Source organism: Mustela erminea, chromosome 10 (genome assembly GCF_009829155.1).
Source record: "Mustela erminea isolate mMusErm1 chromosome 10, mMusErm1.Pri, whole genome shotgun sequence".
Classification (NCBI taxonomy): domain Eukaryota; kingdom Metazoa; phylum Chordata; class Mammalia; order Carnivora; family Mustelidae; genus Mustela; species Mustela erminea.
This window is the reverse complement of record NC_045623.1, coordinates 16,047,539-16,069,279: the sequence shown is the minus strand read 5'-3', so window position 1 is coordinate 16,069,279 and position 21,741 is coordinate 16,047,539. Positions and strand designations below refer to the sequence as shown.

The 21,741-nt window shown below is 52.2% G+C and overlaps 2 protein-coding genes and 1 long non-coding RNA gene across 3 annotated transcripts in view; 2 read left to right on the top strand and 1 right to left on the bottom strand.

The window, feature by feature from the left end:
* Nucleotides 1–11,200: 11,200 nt before the first annotated feature.
* Nucleotides 11,201–18,664, top strand: GPR61 (G protein-coupled receptor 61). Its single transcript, XM_032303608.1, has 3 exons — nt 11,201–11,419; nt 14,296–16,542; nt 17,221–18,664. Exon 2 carries the CDS (start codon nt 14,911–14,913, stop codon nt 16,264–16,266), a length of 1,356 nt encoding a protein of 451 aa, XP_032159499.1. The 5' UTR covers nt 11,201–11,419; nt 14,296–14,910; the 3' UTR covers nt 16,267–16,542; nt 17,221–18,664.
* An 867-nt stretch (nt 18,665–19,531) lies between these two features.
* LOC116568109 lies at nt 19,532–20,401 on the bottom strand. The gene is made up of 2 exons (XR_004276507.1): nt 20,315–20,401; nt 19,532–19,895 (listed from the first exon to the last, which is right to left on the bottom strand). It is a non-coding gene; the product is annotated as an uncharacterized LOC116568109 (long non-coding RNA).
* Nucleotides 20,402–20,478: 77 nt separating this feature from the next.
* Nucleotides 20,479–21,741, top strand: part of GNAI3 (G protein subunit alpha i3) — a 36,338-nt gene continuing 35,075 nt past the window's right edge. Inside the window, exon 1 of the mRNA XM_032303610.1 lies at nt 20,479–20,717. Coding sequence (XP_032159501.1) covers nt 20,600–20,717 — 118 coding nt within the window. The 5' untranslated portion in view covers nt 20,479–20,599. The remainder of the gene's footprint in view (nt 20,718–21,741) is intronic.

Here is a 21,741-nt window from a genome sequence, read left to right as displayed (position 1 = left end):
TAGTTGAGTGATCTGGAAAAACGGGGCGCTCCACCTCTCCAAGCCTCAGATGATTGTATGTGCCTCTCAAAAATGCCATGTGGCTTAAATAATAGTACATGGAACCATCCTTCGAAAGTTATAAAAATGTTACCAAATGTAATCATTAGTGGTATCTGCTTTCTCTCAGCAAACTACGACTGAGGCTTGCAAAACTCCCCCTTGGGGCCTGACATCTCTTTCACTTATTCACTTGGTTACCATCATGACATTAAAAAGATTGCTCTTCTAATGGACTGAGAACAGAGGCACCTAGGAAAGGGGACCATTGATGGCAATACCACTGACCTTCCTCGTGAGGGCCTTAGAGCAGCAACCCACGCTTCTCATTGTTCCCTGTACCTTTTCACAGATCAGGGAAAGCTGACAGTCCGAGAGGCCAGGACTGGCCCCAGTCCACAGAGCTAATAAACGACACCAGTGGGACCTCAAGCCAGGACTTTAACGATGGCCCTCCTTCCTGTGACACTCTGACTACAGATGGTCTGTCCCTGGCTCCTCTCTCACTACCTTTCCATGACCCTTCGCTGACCTTGGTGCACTGCTTTTCTCTTGCTCTACTCACAGCAAACTTGCTTCCACAGTGGTCCACTACAAAGTCTTCTTTGCTGGAGTTCCTCTCCAGCCCATCCTGCCACCCCCTTCACCCACATAGTCTTGGGAAAAACACAGGGTTTTGGGGGTCTTTGCACCTGCTGCTTATGGATGTCACTCCCTGTCTGGAGCCACGAGAGAAGAGAGTGAGGATGAGGCTATCCTGCTAGTGGCTTGGGGAAGCTGTCCCCAAGAGCTCATCTAGCATCCTTTCTGATACCCAGGCCAGCTTCTGCATCTTCTTCTAGTTCCTATAGTCCCTTTCCTTCCTCACAATGTCAGCAGAAGGAGCAATGCTTAATTTCTTCTAATTCACTCCATCCCAGTGAATCAGGCTGGAGGAAGTTCCAGGGGACCCCTGTTATCACTAGCCTCCCTCTGCCCTAAGCGCTGTTTGGACCCAGACCGATGGACAGACGGACAGATGAACATCAGACACAGCAAAGCCTGGCTAGTTTTGGCTTGATCCCTGGAGCAGCAGCTCCTGACCTGATGGAGGCTCGGCGGAGAAGGGGCTACTTCTGGTAGCAATGGGTGATCAAGGAGCATTCTGTTGGACCCCAGGTCACCTCTGTGTTCTGAGAGCCCTGAGAAAGAGGATGCACTCTGGGTGTGTTAGAGACAGATTTGTTGGGTTTGTTGGGACATGCCGGATGGGTTAAGGGTGACCCACTAGACTTTGATCAGTGGCTTTTGGAACCTAGAGCTGAGGTCCTGGGGTGAGATGGGACCAGCCAACCATCTGGTCATTGGCAAACCTGTCTTGGATTTGCCTTAACCAGTGAAGCTTCACTTCTCCTCACTGGGGCACAGTTTTTCCATCTGTAACACGAGGAGTACATTTTAAGGGCCCTTTTGCCTTTTCTGTACTTTTTATTATTATCAGTCTGCAGGCTCTTCAGGGCTGGAGCGCGGCCAGCAGGAAGTCTGGAAATCAGAACTTCTCACTCTTATGCTCTATCAACTGCTGATTCTGGAAACCAAGGCTACCATGTTACATCTGGGGTGCAGAGAGCATGTCGGGGCCTCTGTTCAGCAGGGCAGGGAAACTGCCCAGGAACTCTGTATCTGGACCCAACAGGACTTCCCACAATTGGGGCTCCCCACCCCCCAGCCCCCTACCCCCGTGGTGGGGCTGGGGGCAGGGATGGAGGCAGGGGGGAGGAGAGTCTGGAGTCCGACAGTCTTCAGGACTCTGCTGGTGAGTGAAGCTTCCATGTGTTCCCTGAGGACATGTGCCCGAGAGACCTCGGGGTAGGTTAGAGCTCAGTACAGAACAAGCCCGAGAGGAACAAAGAGAACTAGCAGCCCTTGACCATAGTCAGCCAGGCAGAGGAGAGCTTAATGCATATTAGAGCTTGCTTCCTCCCTCTGGAGGGTAGCTCAGGATATTTTGGAGGTCTCCTCCAGCCTTGACACTTTATGACTCCATAAATAAAAAGCCAGTTCCCTTCACCCCGAACTCGCCTCTGACAGTGGGCCTCCTGGGGTCAGGCCGTGGGGATAGTTTTCCTCCAGCTTGGGTGCTGCCTAGCTGACCTGCTTCCCCGGTCCAAGAGGAGAGGGAAAGAGAAGGAGAACGATCACCTCTTTGCTCCCTCCTCCCCCCACCCCACCCCCATCCCCTAAGGATCAGAGTCTCCCCTGCCATCTCCCTACCCCACAGGAAACCAGACCCCGCTGAGCCCAGAGGCATGGAGAGGTGGGCCTGGGGCCAGCAGAAGCAGCTGCAGGTGGTGTCATCTTGCTGTGGGGGTGGAGAGAAGCTGGACTTTGAAGGTCTCCTCTGAGACTGACATGGGTAACCCGAACCTCTCTCCTACCTCATTAATGCCCTGAGGAGGAGACTTCGAGGGTACCAGTGGGCCTGGTCAGGGTCAGCTCGGGAGCCACGGGTTGGTTACCCCAGGCTGGAAGGAGCTGGGCTTCTGTAGGAGCATTCCAAGGAGCTCAGCTCCTGGCAGCCCGGGCCTGGAGAGACACACATGCCAGCGAGTGCCGAAGGAGACTGCTACGGGCTGCGTCCCCCCCCCCCCCAGACAGACGGGGTATTGATCATGCCTACGCGCCCCCCTCCCTCTCTTCACTTCATGGTGCAGCTAATGGCCTGGAAAAAACTGGCCAGCTGTTCCCCAGCTGTGACATAATGAGCTCAGGGACGATCAATGCCCGTTCCGGTGTCTAATTAGGCCGGGGAGCTGGTTGGGGTGAGAGTGCAGTCTGTTTCCTGAGGGGACCACTTCCACTCTGGTCCCCAGCTGCTGGCTGCTGGAAGCCACCTGGGCCCATGCATCTGCGCCCTGGAGGAGGGGGCAGGGCCCTCCAGTGGCCCCAGGGAGTCTCCTGACCAGAGCTCCTTCTCTAGCAGTAGAAGCAGGGACTCAGTCACCATGCCAGTGGTGGAGAGGCTAGTGGGGAGAGCCTGGGCTGCAGGGGAAGCCCTGGATTCCCAGGGTGCCATCACACCCCTCCATCTGTGTCTGTCACTCTGTACAGTGGCCTTCAATCCCAACCCTCCGACCCCTTGCCCCTGCCTGGGTCCCTCCCCAGCCCTGATCCTGGATGCCCAACACTGGGACTGTAAGGAAGAGGCTGCGAGCAAGTTTGGCTCCCGGCCCGGCCTCCCTCTGCTATTTATACCCTCAGTCCAGAGAAGGATGGATCGGATTCTCAATGTGCGCACTGCAGAGGAGGACGTGAGGGTGGAGAGAGCTGGAAAGGGAAAGGTGTTCACTGAGGCAAAGAAACAGAGAGGTGGGCAGCAGAGGCCCATGGTGAAGACGGCCCAGGACTTGGAGAGAGCAAATTCTTGAGGGAGATTGGAAGAGGGAAGCCAAAGAAGAGACAGGAAAGGAAGAAATGGGGCCATGGGGAAGAAAGGGGCTGCGATCCAAGAAGCAGGACACACCTTGTGCTGGGTAGAGCTGGGCCCCAGGAGCCAGATCAGATGCCCCATCAGGGTAGGTGCTGGCCCATGTGTCCAGGGGCCTGGTGTGAAATTACAGGCCTCATGTGAATGGCTGGGGTCAAAGAGACTTGTCTGGGCCTGGGTGAGGACCTTCCCCTGGAATCCAGGCTCTGGGTGCTGCTTCCTGGGGATGAGGGTATGGGCAGGGAGCTGGAAGCAGGGGTCAGAGCAATGGGGCGGGGGGATGACTGCTGGGGAGTCCAGGGCACAAAGGCCTGGGAGCGAGGGATCTAGGCTTTCTCCCATCTCCACTTTAGGCAGCCCAACGTGGCCCCAGGCTTTTTGGGTAGCCGGAGCCTAGCAGGTGACATCCTTCAGGCCACCTCCAGCCTTTCTCCTATTGACAGTCATATACAAATCAGTCCGCTGGAGTCGCTTAGAGGGGAGCTCTTTCTGGGGCTCCTTCCCAGTCCCAGCAGTGCATTTCTTCCTGACTGTGATTCCCGGTGGAATGACCTGGTTTGTGGAAAGTAGAAGTGCCCACTGCTATTTCCTGCACCTGGCCCCTGCCCCTGGGGCCCTGAATCATTCAAGCTGTCAGGGCCCTGGCTAGAGATGCCTCTCAAGGACAGCCGCTGACTCAGACTCAAAATCTAGAGCTGCAAAGGACCTTAGGGAATCTACAAGCCTATCCCGAGCCCTCAATTGAAACTGAGGCTCTGAGAAATTAGGAGAGCAGCAACCCCAAGTGCACTGCTCACTTATGCAGAGGCTGTCTCTGGACTTCAAGTTCAGGGCTCCTTCCCAGATGCCAAGCTGTCCATCTCTTCCTAAGCCCCTTCTAGGAGTAGGATGGATTTTCTCCTGGGGGCTTGGCCTTCTTGTTTGGACCTCCCAGAAGACACTATGGGAAGTCAAAGAGGTGAACAGGTCCGTGCGGCCAGGACAGCAAGTTCCCCAGGAGAGACAAAAAGGGTAGGGGCTTCCAAGAAGCAGCCTGTTCCCTGGAGAATTTCAGTCTCTGTAGCCAACACTGCCCTCTTGTGGCTTCTGGCTGTCAGGGCAGCCTGGGGAATGGTTTCTTTCCCCAAACCAGGTAGGCCCTCCCTCTCCAAGGACTCCTGCCCCAGTGATGGGAGGATTTAGACCCTACAGAGTTACCCTTCCAGGCCAGGCCATTGAGAGACTGAGCTTTCACACACCGTTCTCTAATAGGGTCCTCAGGCTGACCATGAGCACCCCTGTGCCCCAGGGCCACTTCGAAGCCATCTCTCTGAATCCCTGAGCAGTCCTGGCCCTTCATTAGACTGAGGGGCAAAAGAGTCCACTGTGGGGGAGGGTCCTGCATTTAGGTGGATCAGGAATCCATGGGAAGGGCCCTGTAGAAAAAGAGAATGTCTGGGAAAGAGGCCACAGTATCTCTGTGCCCAGCAGTGTCCAGCCTGCAGAAGGAAGGATCGGGCTGCCTGAGGGTTCCATGGAGTGGTCCTAAGCGAGGACCCCTCGCTTAGATGGGACTGTCCCAGAAATGTAGATCAGGGGCACCGCCCCACTGCCACCTCCAAGTCAGAGACCAGGCACTGTTGCTGTGCTCTGTGGAGCCCAAGTTGGGGAACCCAGCCCCGCTCTTTGTTCTTAGGCCAGAGCAGAGGACCTCATTCCTGCACAGGGATGAGCAGCTGGGTGGTCCGGGGTGTCTCTGCAGATCAGGCTGGGCAGCTTTATGACATCATGAATCCAGAGGGGAGACGTTCCAAGCACTCAGATTACCTTCTCTCTCCACCCTCCACCTCCTCCCCATAGAGTGGACACACAGGTTGTTCTGAGAGCCCCACCTCGGGGGGCACGAGTGTCCTAGGATCTCACTGCTTCATCTCTGACCTCCCCTCTCCTCTGAGATGACTGGGTTGTATGCTCACCGACACAATGTCCTTGGTGACTTGTTTGTTTTCCCTCCTCCCTCCAGGCCTGAAGGATAAGGAAAATTCCCAGCCTGGAGTTCAACCCCTCACTCTGGAACTTTTGAGTTCAGTAAATACTTATTGACTGACTCAACAAAAAGACAGAAGGATAGCACGTCTGAGGCCCTTCGGTTCCCTGCTCAAAACAGTTTTGCTGTGTTGGCTTTTTAGACTGGCTTCCCCGCAGCCTGGCCAACCTACCTGTCTGTTCTCCCTTCTTCCCAACATGTGGGGTATTTTTTCAGTCAAACTGGGCAAGTAACAGTGCCCTGATACTCCCTAAACTTGCTTGTCTCCATGTTTTTTTCCAGACCAGCTCCTTCCTCCTTGATTCTCCTCTTCCTCAATGCCCTTCATTTACCACCAGTTAAAATCCTACCCCTCCTTTAAGACCCATGCGCTTCCTTCATGAAGGCTGCCCAGATTTCCTGTGGGAGTGGGTTCACTTTTTTCCCTTTAAATCTCCACCAGCACTTGGAGTCTCCCTGGAAGCCTATAGCCTGCTTTATCCCCATCCTACATTGTAAGCACCAAAAGGGCAGGGATTGTATCCCCTTCATTTTTGTACCCCTTCCTCGCACCCCCTACACGGAGCTTTGTGCACAGTAGATGCTCAATAAACACTTCTTATATTGGGTGAAATGGAGTTTGCCGTCTGGGCTGCTGGGAGCTGAAAGAGGTGGGAATGGGGTGCTCCTGAGCTTTAGGAGACTATCGGAGTGGGCGAAATGGGAAGGCAAGGACCTGTATAGGGAAGTGATTGGGGGTTCTGGGCACCCTCAGAACATTGCTGAAGAGGAGCACTTTGCTGAAGAGAAGAGGGGGCTAGGCGGGCCTTGGAGATGCAGTGGGTTAAAGAAGAGCACCAAGTAAAAGGGGACCACAGGTTGACCCCAGCCTCAGGTCTGGTGGACCCCAGCTGTCTGCCCTAATGACAGGCAAAAAAGGGAGCAGGAATCCAGAGGCTTGAATTCTGGTCTCCTTCGCTGGTCAGCTGGGTGACCTTGGGCAAGTTGCTTCTCCTCTCCAGGCCTCCTCATCGTAAAATAGGTACCTGACCTCCTATGACCCTTTGAGTTCTGCAAGCCTGACTCCAGTCAAGGTTCCGGAGTAGAGGGGTGCTGATCGATGGGGAGTTGCATATGCCTCCCTTCCAGGCCCAAGCACTGGAAATGACCCTGACTAGGTCCTGGGCAGCCCCAGAGAAGGTGACACAGCCCAAAGCTGCGGCCTGACTCAGACGATGCAGAGGTCGGGGCAGCAGAAGACTGTGTGCCCAATTCAGAGCGAGTAAAGCATCCCGTAATCAGAGCGCAGGGCAAGGTTTTCAGGGCGTTTCCTTCCTTTGTTGTGTGCTTCCCTGTCCTCGTCCTTGCCACCTCCCCAGACTCAGCAAATATAGATCTGGGATTTGAAGCCCAGCTGCTTGACTGTGTGGCTCTGAGAAAGTTACTTAACCTCTCTGAGCCTCGCTTTCCACATTTTTGAATGGAGTGACTAAAATGAACTCAGCAGATTGTCATAAAATTCTGTGAAAGTGCCCAGGACTGTGTGCCCTGGAGGATCTCCCCTTCTAAGTCTGGAAAAGGACAACTGATACAGACGGCTTCACAAGCCACAGGGTCAATGGTTCATGGTGCCTTGCAAGGGCCCTGGCGGTGGAGTGGGGTGTGGCGAGGGGTAGTCAGATGGTGGGGAAGTTGGCTGGGAAGAAGAGGGAGAAGGGTATTGCCCAAGGAGTCCCTGACTGTTAGTGAGGAAGAACTCCCCCCCACCATAGACTGATTCACTGTGTAATCAACAAGGACCCTGGAACTCTCTATAATTTTTCTTTGGGGGTCCAGCATTGAGCTCCAGCTGATGGATGAAGGGGGTGCTGTATGCGGAAGGTTCCCCAGTCTCATAACAGGCCTAGCCTGCACATGCACTGTGGGTGTTCCTGCCACTCTTTTGAGCCTGGTTCATCCAAGGCCCCCAGTTTCTAATCTGGTTGGGAAGGATTTATTTTTGGGTCCCCGTAACCTAGCAATGGGCTCACATGACCAGTGGCAGCTGCAGGCTGAATATACCGTTGGATCTTGGCTCCTGGCAGGGGGTGTAGGCCAGACTGTGGGGGAATAAAGGGAATGGAAAGGCTCTCACCTCTGCTTTCCTCAACAGCCCCCTCAGCCCGGTCCCCACATGTTGGGCGCAGGGGTGGGGGCCTGGGGAGCAGGCATGGCTGGTGTTGGCACAGGCGCTCTGGGCAGCCGGAAGCTGCAGTGGGGAGGTCCCAGCTGTGAGCCTGCTGTCGCGTGGGGAGAGCTGGATGTCCATGTGGTTATGTGGGGGTGCAGAGAGGATGTGATGCTGGCATCCTGGGGGGCAAGCCCAGGCTGGGGAAGCAGGCGGTTGAATGGACAATCTGTGTTGTGGGATCTCAGGGACACCCCTGGTGGATGCTGGAATCCCAGCATTCAGCTTCTTTCCTTTGTTCCCTGTTACACTGTTAATATCCCTGGAAAAGAGAACACATTAACTGCTATCAGTGTGAGCGGATTTATCTGCCTCCTTCCTGAGAACAGGTTTTTTTTTTTTTTTTTTTTTTTTAAAGATTTTATTTATTTATTTGACAGGCAGAGATCACAAGTAGGCAGAGAGGCAGGCAGAGAGAGAGAGAGAGAGAGAGAGAGAGGAGGAAACAGGCTCCCCGCTGAGCAGAGAGCCCGATGTGGGGCTCAATCCCAGGACCCTGGGATCATGACCTGAGCCGAAGGCAGAGGCCTTAACCCACTGAGCCACCCAGGCGCCCCCTGAGAGCAGGTTTTGATGGAGGCAGAGACAACAGAATAGGGGAGTGGGTGCCACTAAGCAGGTGAGGGGCTCCCAGGAGGATGCTGTGGGTGTGTAAAAGGCATTCGATAGATAGTTACTTAGTAAGTGGATGGATGGATGAGAGAAACTTGGTTAGCTTCCTGATCTCCTCTTGAGGGTGTAGGAAATAGTGGCTGGGGGTGGACGTGACCAGGTCAAGAGGTGTGGATTGGCAAGGGCAGGACAGTGCTGCCCCGAGGAGCAAGTCTGGAATGGAGAAATCGGAACTCAGCCCCAAGGGACGCACCATGATACTGATGAGAGGTGGTGCCATTGCCCCCAATGGGACAGGAGTCCACTCCGGGGCATGCGTGCTGCTTGCGGGGTGATGGATCTCTAATGTGGGTTGTGGGGCCACCCCAGTTTCTCCACCTCCATCTTCCCACATCCTCCTTCACGTTAAACTCTGAAGGGAGGGATCACCTGGGTGGACCGGGGATGGAGTGTCAACAGCAGCCCCAAACCCTGACTGAGATCATTTGATGAGATACGGCGTCAGCAATGCCTCCCCAGACGGGGTGCCCCCAAACTAGTATCATCACCATCATCATCATCATCACTGTTATTCTTATTTCCTTAAAAGATTTATTTATTTGAGAGCGAGAGCGAGAGAAAACAAGCATAAGGAGGGGTAGAGGGAGAGGGAGAGAGAAAAATCCTCAAGCAGACTCCCCACTGAGCACAGAGCCCCACGGGGCTCTATCCCAGGATTGTGAGATCATGACCTGAGCCAAAAGCAAGAGTTGGATGCTTACCTGACTGAGCCACTTACCCCTGGGCCAGGACAGACAGTTTCCCCTCTCTCCACACTCCCAAGCCAAAATGGCTTCCAGCAACTGAGAGGATGCTCCAGGATCCGCGGCCTCGATGAACCACCTTTCCTAACAGCTCTCTGGGAAGAGCCTCAGGACCTGGAGGCTTGGCTCTCCGGCTACCATGCCCATTGCCTGGCCAGCCAGGGTAAACTGTACTAGCTTCCCCAGGCCTGAAAAGAAGGCTATGTTTATATTGCAGGCTTCATATCCCTATTTAATAAGCTGTTTGTGTGTGTGTGTGTGAAGGAAGTGTTGCCCATTTTAGAGAGAGTAAAACTAAGGTAGATAGAAAAACTAAGGGACAGATGGCCAACTCACCAGCCAAGGCCTTACCACCAACCAATGGAGTAGAGCCCAACTAGAATCAAGGTTTTCTTCCCAATCCAGTGCTCCTCTATAGTGTTCTCTCTCTTTCTATAGTGCTGGTGAGTCTATGTCTGCTCTAGCTCTTTCTCGGTCCTTGGAAGGGGACCATTGGCCGGGCCCCTGCAGGAAGCATATGGGTGCTAATCAGGCTTTACCTGACTCAAGAGGGTTTGACGGATCTCAAGATAATCTTGCCAACATGTCAGCACAGGGGTTAATAAAAACATTTTACTGTCTACAGGTTTACATTTGGTATTTTCATTTGATTTCCCCATACTAAGGTGTATGTTTTGGTTTTGGCTATTTCCTGGAAGGCCAATGGCTACTTCTATGGAATAGGCTTTAGGGTTTCAGCCCAGAGGCTCATGACAGGTCTCCAAAGAGGTCCTGGGGGCATGGAGGAAGGAGTAAATACTTTGGCTTCAAACAGGCCTGGGTCTAAATATTGGCTCTGGCACTTCCTATCTGTGTGATCTGGGGAAAGTCTTTTGGGGGATACTGGTGATCACTGCTTTGCCTCTGGGCTGGTCAGTAGCCTCCTCGCGGTTGACTTGCGGCCGGGGAAGCCACCTTGCCCTTTCTGGGTTTTCTGGGTAAGTCATTGTTCTCATGGTTCTTTGGGTTGGGTCTGGTCTTCCTTCCCTTTTGGAGGCAGAAAGAGTTTGTGGATGGGCAAGTCTCAGGGCAGAGGGCTCTGGAGTAGGTATCATACCCGAATTCCTGGCTGAGGCTCATGGTTCTGCTGTGCATGGCTTTGGACAACTCCTTCACCTCTCTGAGTCTCAGAGAGACTCAGATGCTCTGGCCTGTAGGGTATCTTACAGCTCTGCAATGTTAGGCTCCCGTCGTTGGGTGTCAGTCACATAGCTGGGGGAACTGAGGGTTTCATGGTGGGAAGCCATGCCCCTCCATCTCACCCCCAAAGCCTTGTCATGTGGCCTTGGGCCCTCTACAGATAGTGTTCCGCAGCTCAGTCCTGTCCTACAGATCCAGAGTGATCTGAGCCTTCCCAAGTTCCTGGTGCCCGGTCTGTCTTCAGGGAACAGTCTGTGGTGGCAGCACCTGTGGAGGCTCGTGGGGATGTTAGATTCCCCGCCCCCATCTCCATCAGTTCTCACAGTCCACACCAAATAATCATACAATCTAAGAAAACAATAGTAATGTGATTTCTGGGGGACAAAGGCAGGGTTAGGACGAGTCTTTTAGCTCCCCTCCAAGCCTGAATGCTGCTCTTGAACTTGTCCACTGTACACATTTGGCAGCTGTCCAAGGAGTCAGCCCCTGGGACCTTAGCCCGAGCCAGGCCTAACCCTAGTACTCTGTGTCTCCACTGACTGGCCTGCTGCAAGAGCATCTTTGTTCTGACGTCACACAAAATCATACAATGGCAGGGCTGTCAGGAGCCTCAGGATTGTCTAGCCTATATTTTCTTTGGACAGATAAGAAACCAAAGTCAGAAATGGGAAGTGACTTGCCCAGGTTCATACAGCTAGTAAGTGCCAGAGCCAGGACTTAAACCTAGATTTTCTGATCCTAAGTACCTTTTATACTTCATTAGGAGGGCCAGGAAGTTCTCTCCTGACCACAGTCACCTGGCCCCATGAGGGTTTTGACATGCCACTCCAGCACCCCCAGAGACGTTGAGAGTGGTTGGAACCACCCCGAGCGTCAGCCGCAGGGGCACTGGTGCCCGACTCCTTGTTTCAGTGGCTCCAAGGGGCTGGGTGGGAAGCAGGAGGCCATTAGGACCCAGAAGCTCCCTGAGCATGCCGCTCTGCCGGCTGCCTCTCACCGCTCACTGCAGTGGTTCAGGCTTCAGCAGCCCTGGAGAAGCATCAGCTGAGAGGAGCTATCACATGGGAGCCGGGAGCTGCTCAGCAAAGGTAGGAGTTGCCGACTAGGCCAGGAATGGGACCAGTCCCAGGGCCTGCTGGGTTGCGCTGAGGTACTCTGCAGGAGGGTAGCTCTGTGTCCCAAGGACCAGCCCACCCTACCTTATGGTGGGCAATTTCATTGAGGGATGGGCTCCCAGGTATCTCAAAGGCAGTACTGGGGTGTGGGCACCTCTGAAGCCTAGAGATGGGGGTTGATCTCCTGCCAGACGGAGTACCCACATCCTACAGACAGGCAGGGTTCCCCATCTGTCTTACTCCATGTCATAGAAATGGGTCCCCCGCATCCTAGGAACAGGTCCCTTGGTATGTAGGCTGATGGGCAACTCTGCATCCTGGGTGTGGGCAACTCTACTGGGGAGAGGTGTGGTTGCCCCCTGGAGATCTCCCCTGGCTGAGAAGGGCCATGCTCTTGTCTGAAGGAAGGCCGTGCTCAGGTTCCTGGGATGGAAGCTCTCCGTATTTGGGGAACAGGTGCATGCGAATCCCAATGACACCTCTTTGGCCTTGGGCTGGGCACTTATGCACATCTTGCATCCTGACACAAGGATATTTGTAACTTGACCATGCCCTGGCTAGGGGGCGAGACCTGAGCCCCTGTGGGGGCAATGCCTGCTAGGTACTGGGAGGTCCTGGAGGTAAGGGAGGGCTTGCTGGCAGGAAGCAGTGTGAAAGACAAGAGCGTTTGAGAAGGCATGATGATGTGAGCTAGGAGTGGAGTGAGGCTCTCTGGGCTTCCCCCCTGACACCATGATGTACAGTCCTCCCCTCCTTAACCCCCATCCGTCAGTGAGGGAGTGCTGGGGAGGAGGAATGTTGGTCCATCTGTTATGACGGAAATGGGAATCCTGGAATTTAGGAGTCAGGGTAGAGATCCTGGCCAGGCCAAGGGGGCTCTGGAAATGAGAAATGTCCAGTGCTTTCTTGTCTAGGGCTTTATCATGGCTGCACAGTAGCCTCTCCATCTCCACGTGGAAACCATGTCTGCTTCCCTCAGTCTGGGACCCTGGGAGGGCCTAGCTGGCAGACTCTTGATGTCCATGCAGACACAGAGGGCCTTTACTCCTTTAGCTCCCAGGGCCTCAGAGCCACGTCTTCTGGGCCCCATTCCCAGCTGGAAGGGACGAGGAAGCCACAGCATGAAGAGTAAGGGGCAAAGATGCCTCCCCTCCCGTAGCTTTCTGGCGTTTTCCTGGCAGACTGTCTTATGAGCAGCTGATGTCTCCACTTTTGAGCCCTCTCTTCACCTTCTCTGTAGATCCCGAGTCTATGTGGCCATTTTAACTGTGAAACAAGCTTCTTGTTATCCCCAGGGAGAGGCACATCCCTAGGCAATTGTCCAAAGTTAGGGTGGCACCTGGAGACCAGGTTACCCTTTCCAGAGCAGAGTCCCCTGGCTGGCACACAGCTGACCTACTGAGTATGTTTGAAGCTGGTACGAAGGGGCAGGGACTCAACAGACCAGTTTGAATTTGATACAACTCACAAAGCTATATTGAGCACCTACTGCACTCATGGCAGGCTTGAAGTTAAATTAGTGCATAGCTAGTGGTAATGCCCAAACCCAAGGGTGATTTTAAGGCTGTCACAATGGGGAGGGAACAGGGATGGTCTGCCGCACGTGGTTCACTTTATTGTAGTCAGAGAGGTGTGGGTTTTTAAACCGAGTAACCACCAGGCCCTTGGTAGCCCAGGAACTCAAGAGTCATCAAATGTTGTCTGATATGGGAATCTTGGAGGTCGTCCAGTTCAACCTTCCCATTTTTACAGACGAGGATACCATGATCCAGGAAACTTGTGACTTGTCTACAGACAGCCCATCAGACTTGGCATGCCCACAGTTTGCCTCAAATTTGCATACCATCACACATCATACTGGGAGAAACTGGACTGCAAGAATCGGATATGGAAATGAAAATAATTTTTAATTTCATTATTATTTCAATTATATGCAAACTTAATATGGATAATGAGACACATAGAACATTTGATCTGTCATTTGGTCAGGAGAAATGAGAGATGCTGAAACCCCAGACTTCTTCCCCTCCCTATTCCTTCCAGTTGTCTTCTCTGCTTTGTGGTCACCCATTTCCTCCCCACTCTTATCCCCGCCCCCCCAGACACCTACTTCTTCGTCCTTGCTTTGGAGTGTGCTAACAGTCCAGGGCCAAGAGGACTCTAGGCCAGGGATCTGCTCCAATGAGCAGAGATATCCAGACCCAGGGAGTAGGAGGTTAGGAGCATTTCCTCTCCCACATGCAGGAGCACAGTGGCCTTGCGAGGCTGATGAGTGGGTGAAGAAGGGCAGCTTTCAAGTGACCTATGCCCTTCCGGCTTTTGGGGGCAGTGGAGACTGGATGGCTGACATCCCAGTCTCCTTCCCCAGATGGCAGCTCTTTGTCTTGGGGCTGGTGATATCACAGGAGACTAAAGTACAGTCCTCCCCCCTTTCAGGTGATCTCTTCCCAGAGCACTGACAGACATTTTTAGAGACGGTTCAGATCCAACAACTATTTACTGAATGCCTACTGCATTCCAGCTGCTGTGGAGGGCATGGTCAGGTGGGCTGGAGTACTGATCCTGAAGCCGGAGCTCTTGGGTACATACCCAGACCTTGCCGCCTTTGGAAGTTACTTGACCTCTCTGGGCCTCAGTTTCACCAACTGCAAAATGGGGATGAGAGTAATACCTGCCTCAGAGATTGTGTGAGGATTTGAATGAGCTTATTTACATACAGTGCTTAGAACAGGGTTGGGCATTTGGAAACCACCTTTATAAATGTTAGCGCTTATGGGTGGTATTGTTATGAAGTCTCACAGGATCCTCCAAACAGTCATGAAGTGGCCGTTATTCCCTTCCTTTTACAGATGCCTTCATGAGGAAACTGAAATCCTAAAGAGTCACAGTAATTCCCAGACCTGGGACTGGAAACCGGATCTCATGTCCCTTCTATGCCCCAACAGCTCCTGCCATTCTGAGAGACAAGAAATCAGGAAATTTACATAAGCAACTTGAAAACTGGGGCACTATCCTGAAGCTCAGCGGGACCCTAGGAGAGGGAGACAGAGGATTTAGAATCTCTGGATAACAGTCCCTGAGAGAGGAAAAGGGCATGGAGAATAGAGGAAAGGAAAAGAAAAAGGAACCGGCGACCAGTCAGAAGGTGGAGTGCTGAGTGAGTGAGGCTCCGGCATCTCTCATGTCTCCTGCTTCTTCCAGGTCACCAAAGGCAGACCAGAGCCAGGAAGCAGAGATGAGCTTCTGAGCCTTCCGTTCTATTACCTGCACAGCCAGGCCTGGAAGGCTGGCGATTAGAGCCTGTCCAGGAGGCTCCAGCAGGAGGCACCCTCTCCCCTCATCCCCCCACACAAAATTGGCAAGCCTGTTAAGCCTGGGCCTGGGCTGGCCATCCCAGGGTCACTGGACTAGGATGGGGGATGGGCCTGTGACAGGAGGTGCCCTGGGTGTCCTCTTTCGGCCCCATGGAGTCCTCTCCCATCCCCCAGTCATCAGGGAACTCTTCCACTCTGGGGAAGGTCCCTCAAACCCCAGGTCCCTCTACTGCCAGTGGGGTCCCAGAGGTGGGGCTGCGGGACGTGGCCTCGGAATCTGTAGCCCTTTTCTTCATGCTCCTGCTGGACTTGATCGCTGTGGCTGGCAATGCTGCTGTGATGGCTGTTATCGCCAAGACACCCGCCCTCCGAAAATTTGTCTTCGTCTTCCACCTCTGCCTGGTGGACCTGCTGGCCGCCCTGACCCTCATGCCCCTGGCCATGCTCTCCAGTTCTGCCCTCTTTGACCATGACCTCTTCGGGGAGGTCGCCTGCCGCCTCTATTTGTTCCTGAGCATATGCTTCGTCAGCCTGGCCATTCTCTCCGTGTCGGCCATCAATGTGGAACGCTACTATTATGTTGTCCATCCCATGCGCTATGAGGTGCGCATGACGCTGGGGCTGGTGGCCTCTGTATTGGTGGGCGTGTGGGTGAAAGCCTTGGCCATGGCTTCTGTGCCAGTGTTGGGAAGGGCCTCCCGGGAGGAGGGAGCTCTCAGCGTCCCCCCAGGCTGCTCACTCCAATGGAGCCGCAGTGCCTACTGCCAGCTTTTCGTGGTGGTCTTTGCTGTCCTTTACTTCCTGTTGCCTCTGCTCCTCATCCTTGTGGTCTACTGCAGCATGTTCCGAGTAGCCCGAGTGGCAGCCATGCAGCATGGACCGCTGCCCACGTGGATGGAGACACCCCGGCAACGCTCTGAGTCTCTCAGCAGCCGCTCCACTATGGTCACCAGCTCGGGGGCCCCCCAGACCACCCCACACCGGACGTTCGGGGGAGGGAAGGCTGCAGTGGTCCTCCTGGCTGTGGGGGGACAGTTCCTGCTCTGTTGGTTGCCCTACTTTTCTTTCCACCTCTACATTGCCCTGAGTGCTCAGCCCATTTCGACTGGGCAGGTGGAGAATGTCGTGACCTGGATAGGCTACTTCTGCTTCACTTCCAACCCGTTCTTTTATGGATGTCTCAACCGGCAGATCCGAGGGGAGCTCAGCAAGCAGTTTGTCTGCTTCTTCAAGCCGGCTCCAGAGGAGGAGCTGAGGCTACCAAGCCGGGAGGGCTCCATTGAAGAGAACTTTCTGCAGTTCCTTCAGGGTACAGGCTGTCCCACGGAGTCCTGGGTTTCCCGACCCCTCCCCAGCCCCAAGCAGGAGACACCTGCTGTGGACTTTCGAATTCCAGGCCAGATAGCTGAAGAGACCTCTGAGTTCCTGGAGCAACAACTCACCAGCGACATCATCATGTCGGACAGCTACCTCCGTCCCGCCCCCTCACCTCGACTGGAATCATGATGGGCTTCTAGCCACTTGGAGGGAGATGGGGCTGGGGCCACTTATAACTGAAGTTATTCACTGAAGTGAATCCCACCTTGTGGGATTACCTATTCCCAGCTAGCAGGGGCTGGGGCTGGGGTCTCTACACACAGCTTTTGCTTAGTGTTTTCTGGGTCAGGAACAATGCCAACAGAGAGGATGAACGTGTGGCAAAAGCCTTGGACATGGCTATGATCCTTGACTACTGGGGGAGGGAACCTGGTGAGATGGTAATGAGAATAAAGGGTCACGAAGGTGAGATGATGCCTTTCAACCAGTGAATTTTCCATGCCTCAGAAGCAGGGAAACTCTCCAAGGGTAGGGGTTGGAGGATATAGAGCAGCAGGCCGGGTTTGGAGTTATCCTGGGAATCCCTTAGGGTATTTCATTTTTCAGTGTAATTGTACAGGGCAGTAATTGTATTCAAGCAAGGTAAGAAAATGACCTGTGTCTTCTCCTTTCCTTGCTAGGTTAAAAAGAACTAAACGAAGTACAGCTAAGTGTTTCCATTTGAGTTAATGGATCTTTTTCTAGTTTTAGAACTGAGGTTTCCTTAAACGGAGAGGGCCAGCTGGGTATATTCCTTTCCTAAGTTTGGCCAGAAGCAAGGGGAAATAGCAGGCAGGGTACAAAGAGGAGAAGGCAGAAAAGCTGACTGCAGCTCTGTCCCACCCTCTGGGAACAGCCCTTCTGTTCTATTTTGCTGTCTCTCTCCTGCACATGGGAGATCAAGCTTCCAGCTTGATCTCAGCAAAGGCAAGGATACAACAAGAATGGCTTCTTTATCCTTATTTTTTAGAATGAAGAAGTGGAGAGATTGGGGTTTGAGTGGCTGAAGGTGGGGGTTAGTGTTTGAATTGCTAAGGTGGATGCATACAGAGAAGCCAGAAAATCATCTTGACCAATAATACTGTAAATTTTTTTTCTTCCTAGGATTGGCCTCCTTGATCTCTCTCCTCATGGCAGTGACCCACCTCCAGCCCCCTGGACTATCGGGTACAAGAGACTAAGGTTGGGAATGGGAAGGGTGGGGTTTCCATGGTCCATTAAATGCTTCCTACTCCCATCCATCGCTCTCAAAATTAGCTTCAGTGACAAAGACTTAAGTCTCTCTCCTATCTGCAGCCCTGGGTTGGAGAGAGGGCCCGAGAGTTGGGTTCAGATGTTCACTAATTGAGACTGTAGGAACTTGTTGGTTGGTATCAGTGGTGGTATTTGCAAGGGAGGGGGAATAGTTGCAAACTGGACAGGACACCCATCTGGGACTACTTGTCTATCCACTTCCCTCAGTTGGATCAAGTAACATTCAAGGGTTGAGGCAGGACAAGAGGGTGCTTTGATCTGTATTTGAACAAATTCCTGGCTCACTGAACATTAAAGGGAAGACGGGCTGGTGGGAGTGGGATAGTTTCCCCTTTGAATGGCCAATAAATACTTTTTATTATAAAAAGTTATTCTGATATCAACATTTACTATTTCAGTTCAATTCAGTGCATAATAGTTGAATACCTAGTATTCTCTGGGACCCACACAGTCACTGCCTTTGAGGAGTTCATAGTCTAATTTTATCAGGTACCTTGTATTTTTACAGAGCACTTATATCCGGTAAAGCATTAAAGAATGTTTGAGAAATATATTGGAGAATACATTGGAGCTCAGTCCACTGCAGCAAGATACATACATGGAAGCTTCCTGTGGATTGTGGAACGTGTGAGGGTTGTAAATGAAATTCTAGCTGCAGAAAAGAATTTATTAAGAAACTGGGCAAACAGCTTTCCCCCTTTAGATGTAGGAGAATTTACAGGTTTCTGTCTTCCTACCACCAAACTTACTTTAGTCTAGAACCTATTACACTGAAGAAATCCCTTAGATAGTACATCTACCAAGGAGAATCCTTCGTGATTGAAAAACATGCTCTTCTCACTCTCCTCCCTTTTAAGATAAACTCAGAAGGGAGACATCTCACTTGTAGATAAGGGGTTCTCTTCAAACATCAGGGATCAGCTAGTAGGCCTTAAGCATCGCCAGCAGGTGGCAGTGTGAGTCCAGTGGAAACAGGAAAGGAGCTTGCATGGGGGAGTTGGGGGTGGGGAGAGGGAGTGAGGAGAGGGGAGAACAGGAAACATTGTCTGGCAGCCATTTTGTTAATTTATTTTGTCTTCTCCTTTGCCTTGCCCTCCAGCCCTTCCTTCACATACATCAAAAAAGAAAATTTTAAGTGCAAGGATAACTCTAACTCAGGCTTGTATTTCCTGACACTGAACTCACTGGTGTTTATTACAGAATTTGACATAGGCTGGTTCATTTGCCACTTATTTTTCCCTGAGTGGATCATGAAGGAAATAAAAATTTCTATTATGTTGACAATTCTCCCAAACAGGTTTTCCTGCCATGACCATCTTCCAGTTGTTTTCCAATCACCAGGGACCCTTGTAAAGTTTGCTGTGTAGTTCTTGGCTGTGAAAGCTCTTGCTGGACAAAATATGACCTCTCTAGTGGGCTCAAGAATCAACAGGTTGAGACATCTGACCCGTCAGTTACTTTTCCTGCACCTGGGTGGTGTTGGGGTAACTTCCAAGCCTAGATGAAAACTTTCTGTTGTCAGGTCTCCCCAGGTCTCCCCAGTGGCATGGTAGAAAAGGGCTGAATTTGGAGGCAGACATCTACTTTTCACTGTGTGAACTTGGGAAAGATGCTTAATTTCTCTGAGCCTATTTCTTCATCTGTAAAAACAGGGGTAACATTACCTACCTCACAGGGTTGTTGTGAGGATTAAAAGAGATGACCATGTGGAAGCACCTAGCCATACCTGGCAAATAGGTACTCAATAAATATTGGTTCTACCCTTTCCTCTTGCCCTATTCCCCCACAAGTATTGATTATGGCAAAGCCATCCTTTTTATTCTAACAGTCATTTGGGAATGAGTAGGAGGCTTTTCAAACTTTCAAGAACTGGCATTATGAAGTTATAGTGGATGAAGTTGTTTACGGTGGCTCTCAAGAAATCCCTAATTAATGAATTGTCATAATATAGACCTTTCTGTTTGGACCTTATATGCTAAGGTTTAGATTCTATTAGGGAAATAGTTTGTAATCTCAGGGAACGGTTTGGGGGACAACAAGAGTTCTCCTCTCTGGAATGTATGGTGATAGTATTTGTGCAGCTATTTGGCAGTAAAGGTAATTCATGGCCACTGACATGGGTAGTACCCAGGATTATGAATGAAAAGGCTCAGAGACTGGGGCTTTTTCATGGAGGTTTATTTTCAGGTGATGCTAGAGCTGACAGACAAATTTACTAGACCCTCGCTTTTCGGGTAGTACCACAACAGGAAATTTCAGTAGGGAGATTCACAGGAGGCACTGGTTTGTTTTGGGGTGTGGGCCAGAGGTTAACTGATCTTGGTAGAAGTCCGAAGCACCTAACGCGGAATCAGTCATTTATCCGCGCTAAAGTGGCTTATATTGTAGAAAGGTATCACGGACATCTTGTGGAGAACTACACGCTTACCTTTCAGGTAATAGAACATTTAGCAATTTCAGGTGGCCCTCTGTCAACACAGTCGCTAGGCAATTCGTAGGTAACGGCACAAGGACCTGGATACATCCTGAGAGCAAGAAACGGGAGGACAAAGGGGAGGGGAGAAGGGGATGCTAAGGTCCTAGGCGTGGTCAGCCTTACAGATCTCAAGATGTGAGGCGTGGCCGGCCCTAGGCTCTGCTGTTTGTTTTCATCCTGTAGATCGGGTTAAGACAACCCCGACAGAGTGTTGTACACTTGGGAAGGGGCTTCGGGTCTCCACAGCCAGAGATCAAGGGGGCTTTTCTGGCCAGTGAGAAATTCCCAGCATAAATTCCTGTGCGCGCTGTGGACTCGTATCTGGGAATCCCCACCCCTCTTCCAAAGCCTGCTGTGTGACCTCAGGAAGGCGCCACCAACTGGGGAAGCCAGTCCCTGCTTTTTCTACATTAACTCAAATAAGGCAGCCGAAAACGAAAAGAGGCACTAAAGTCGAGCCGCGCGTACCAGGTACTCCACAAGACACCGCTACTCCGCTCGGACTCACCGGTGCTCTCCCCGTACTTCCGCCTTCCGTCACTCCTCCTCTACCCCAGCAAAGAGTTTTGAGCAGCAACCGCCTTGGGGCGTTGCCGGAAGTGTCGTAAACGCCGGATATCCGGTTCCTTCGGGCGCTCAAGTAGCCGACGGAGAGGGCCGCCGCCCAGCAGTAGACGCTGTCTCAGTCAGCCGAGCCGCAGACTTCGCGGTTTTGAGTGAGCCCGGGCTCGGTCCCCTCTCCCGGCCGCCGCCATGGGCTGCACGTTGAGCGCCGAGGACAAGGCGGCGGTGGAGCGGAGCAAGATGATCGACCGCAACTTGCGGGAGGACGGAGAGAAAGCGGCCAAAGAAGTGAAGCTGCTGCTACTCGGTGAGGGGCTGAGGGGGGGCAGCTGGCGGGGTGAACCGGAGGGCCTAGGCACTTGGGAGCCCTTGCGGGAGCGGGGGGTGGAGGGAGTCAGTCCCGGCCGGCTGAAAGGACCCCGAAGGGATGGGGAGGGCGTGACGGCCGCGGGGCGGGGTGTTGGGTTGGTGGTTTAGGCCTGGGAGGGCGTGATGAGGGGGTGGGGTTTAGGATTGTAGGAATTGGGCTGGAGAGAGGGTGTGACTCCGAGCTGGATTTGGCCTTTAGTGTAGAGAGTTTGGGAGTACGGGGCAGGAGGACAGTGAGACTGTATTAGGAATACGCGAAACGCTGGTAAAGGAAGAGCCGATATTAGGGAAGGTTTTGCAAGGGGTTAGAGTGTGTGGGGCTTGTATAATGGATTACGAGTTTAGAACATGGTGATACTCTTGGATGAAGTTGGGATGCTTGAATGATTAATGTAAATGGAGGGGCAGGTACAGAGTGGTCACGTAAGGACCCTGTCGTCTATTAGCAAGTGGGCATTTTGAACTGTTTGTAAGTGGAGGAACCTTGGATTAACCAGGAACATGAAGGTGTGTGGTTGAGATAATTTACAAGTCTCAGGTATAAAGGAAAAGAGCTTGGGTGCAGAGGCTGTCTATCCTTTTCCACCTTCTATCATTTTTGCTCTCTTGAGGTTTTATAACTCCTTCCCTTGTTTTTATAAAAGGGGAGGTGGTATGAGCTGAGGAAATTTAAGGACTGGATGGTTTGAGGTTTGTGGCAAAAGATGTAGTGGACAATAGATTACATACTGAGAGTTGCTGAATAGTTGCTAAGTATGATGGACAGTGGGAATGGAGTTACCTTAGAATAAATTATGAAATCTGGTACATTAAAAAAGCTGTGACAGACTTCTGGTGAGCTGTCTCTCCAAACTAAAAACATTGGCTTCAGAAAATTACTGTTTATTTCACCTGACATTCGTTTTGAGCAGCTTTTAGGTACAGTCAGATGCATTTTACTCAGCACGATTAGTTTAAACATT

Excerpts from the sequence above, each read along its gene's own strand:
- GPR61 (XM_032303608.1), top strand. The coding sequence starts at position 14,911 with ATGGAGTCCTCTCCCATCCCCCAGTCATCAGGGAACTCTTCCACTCTG.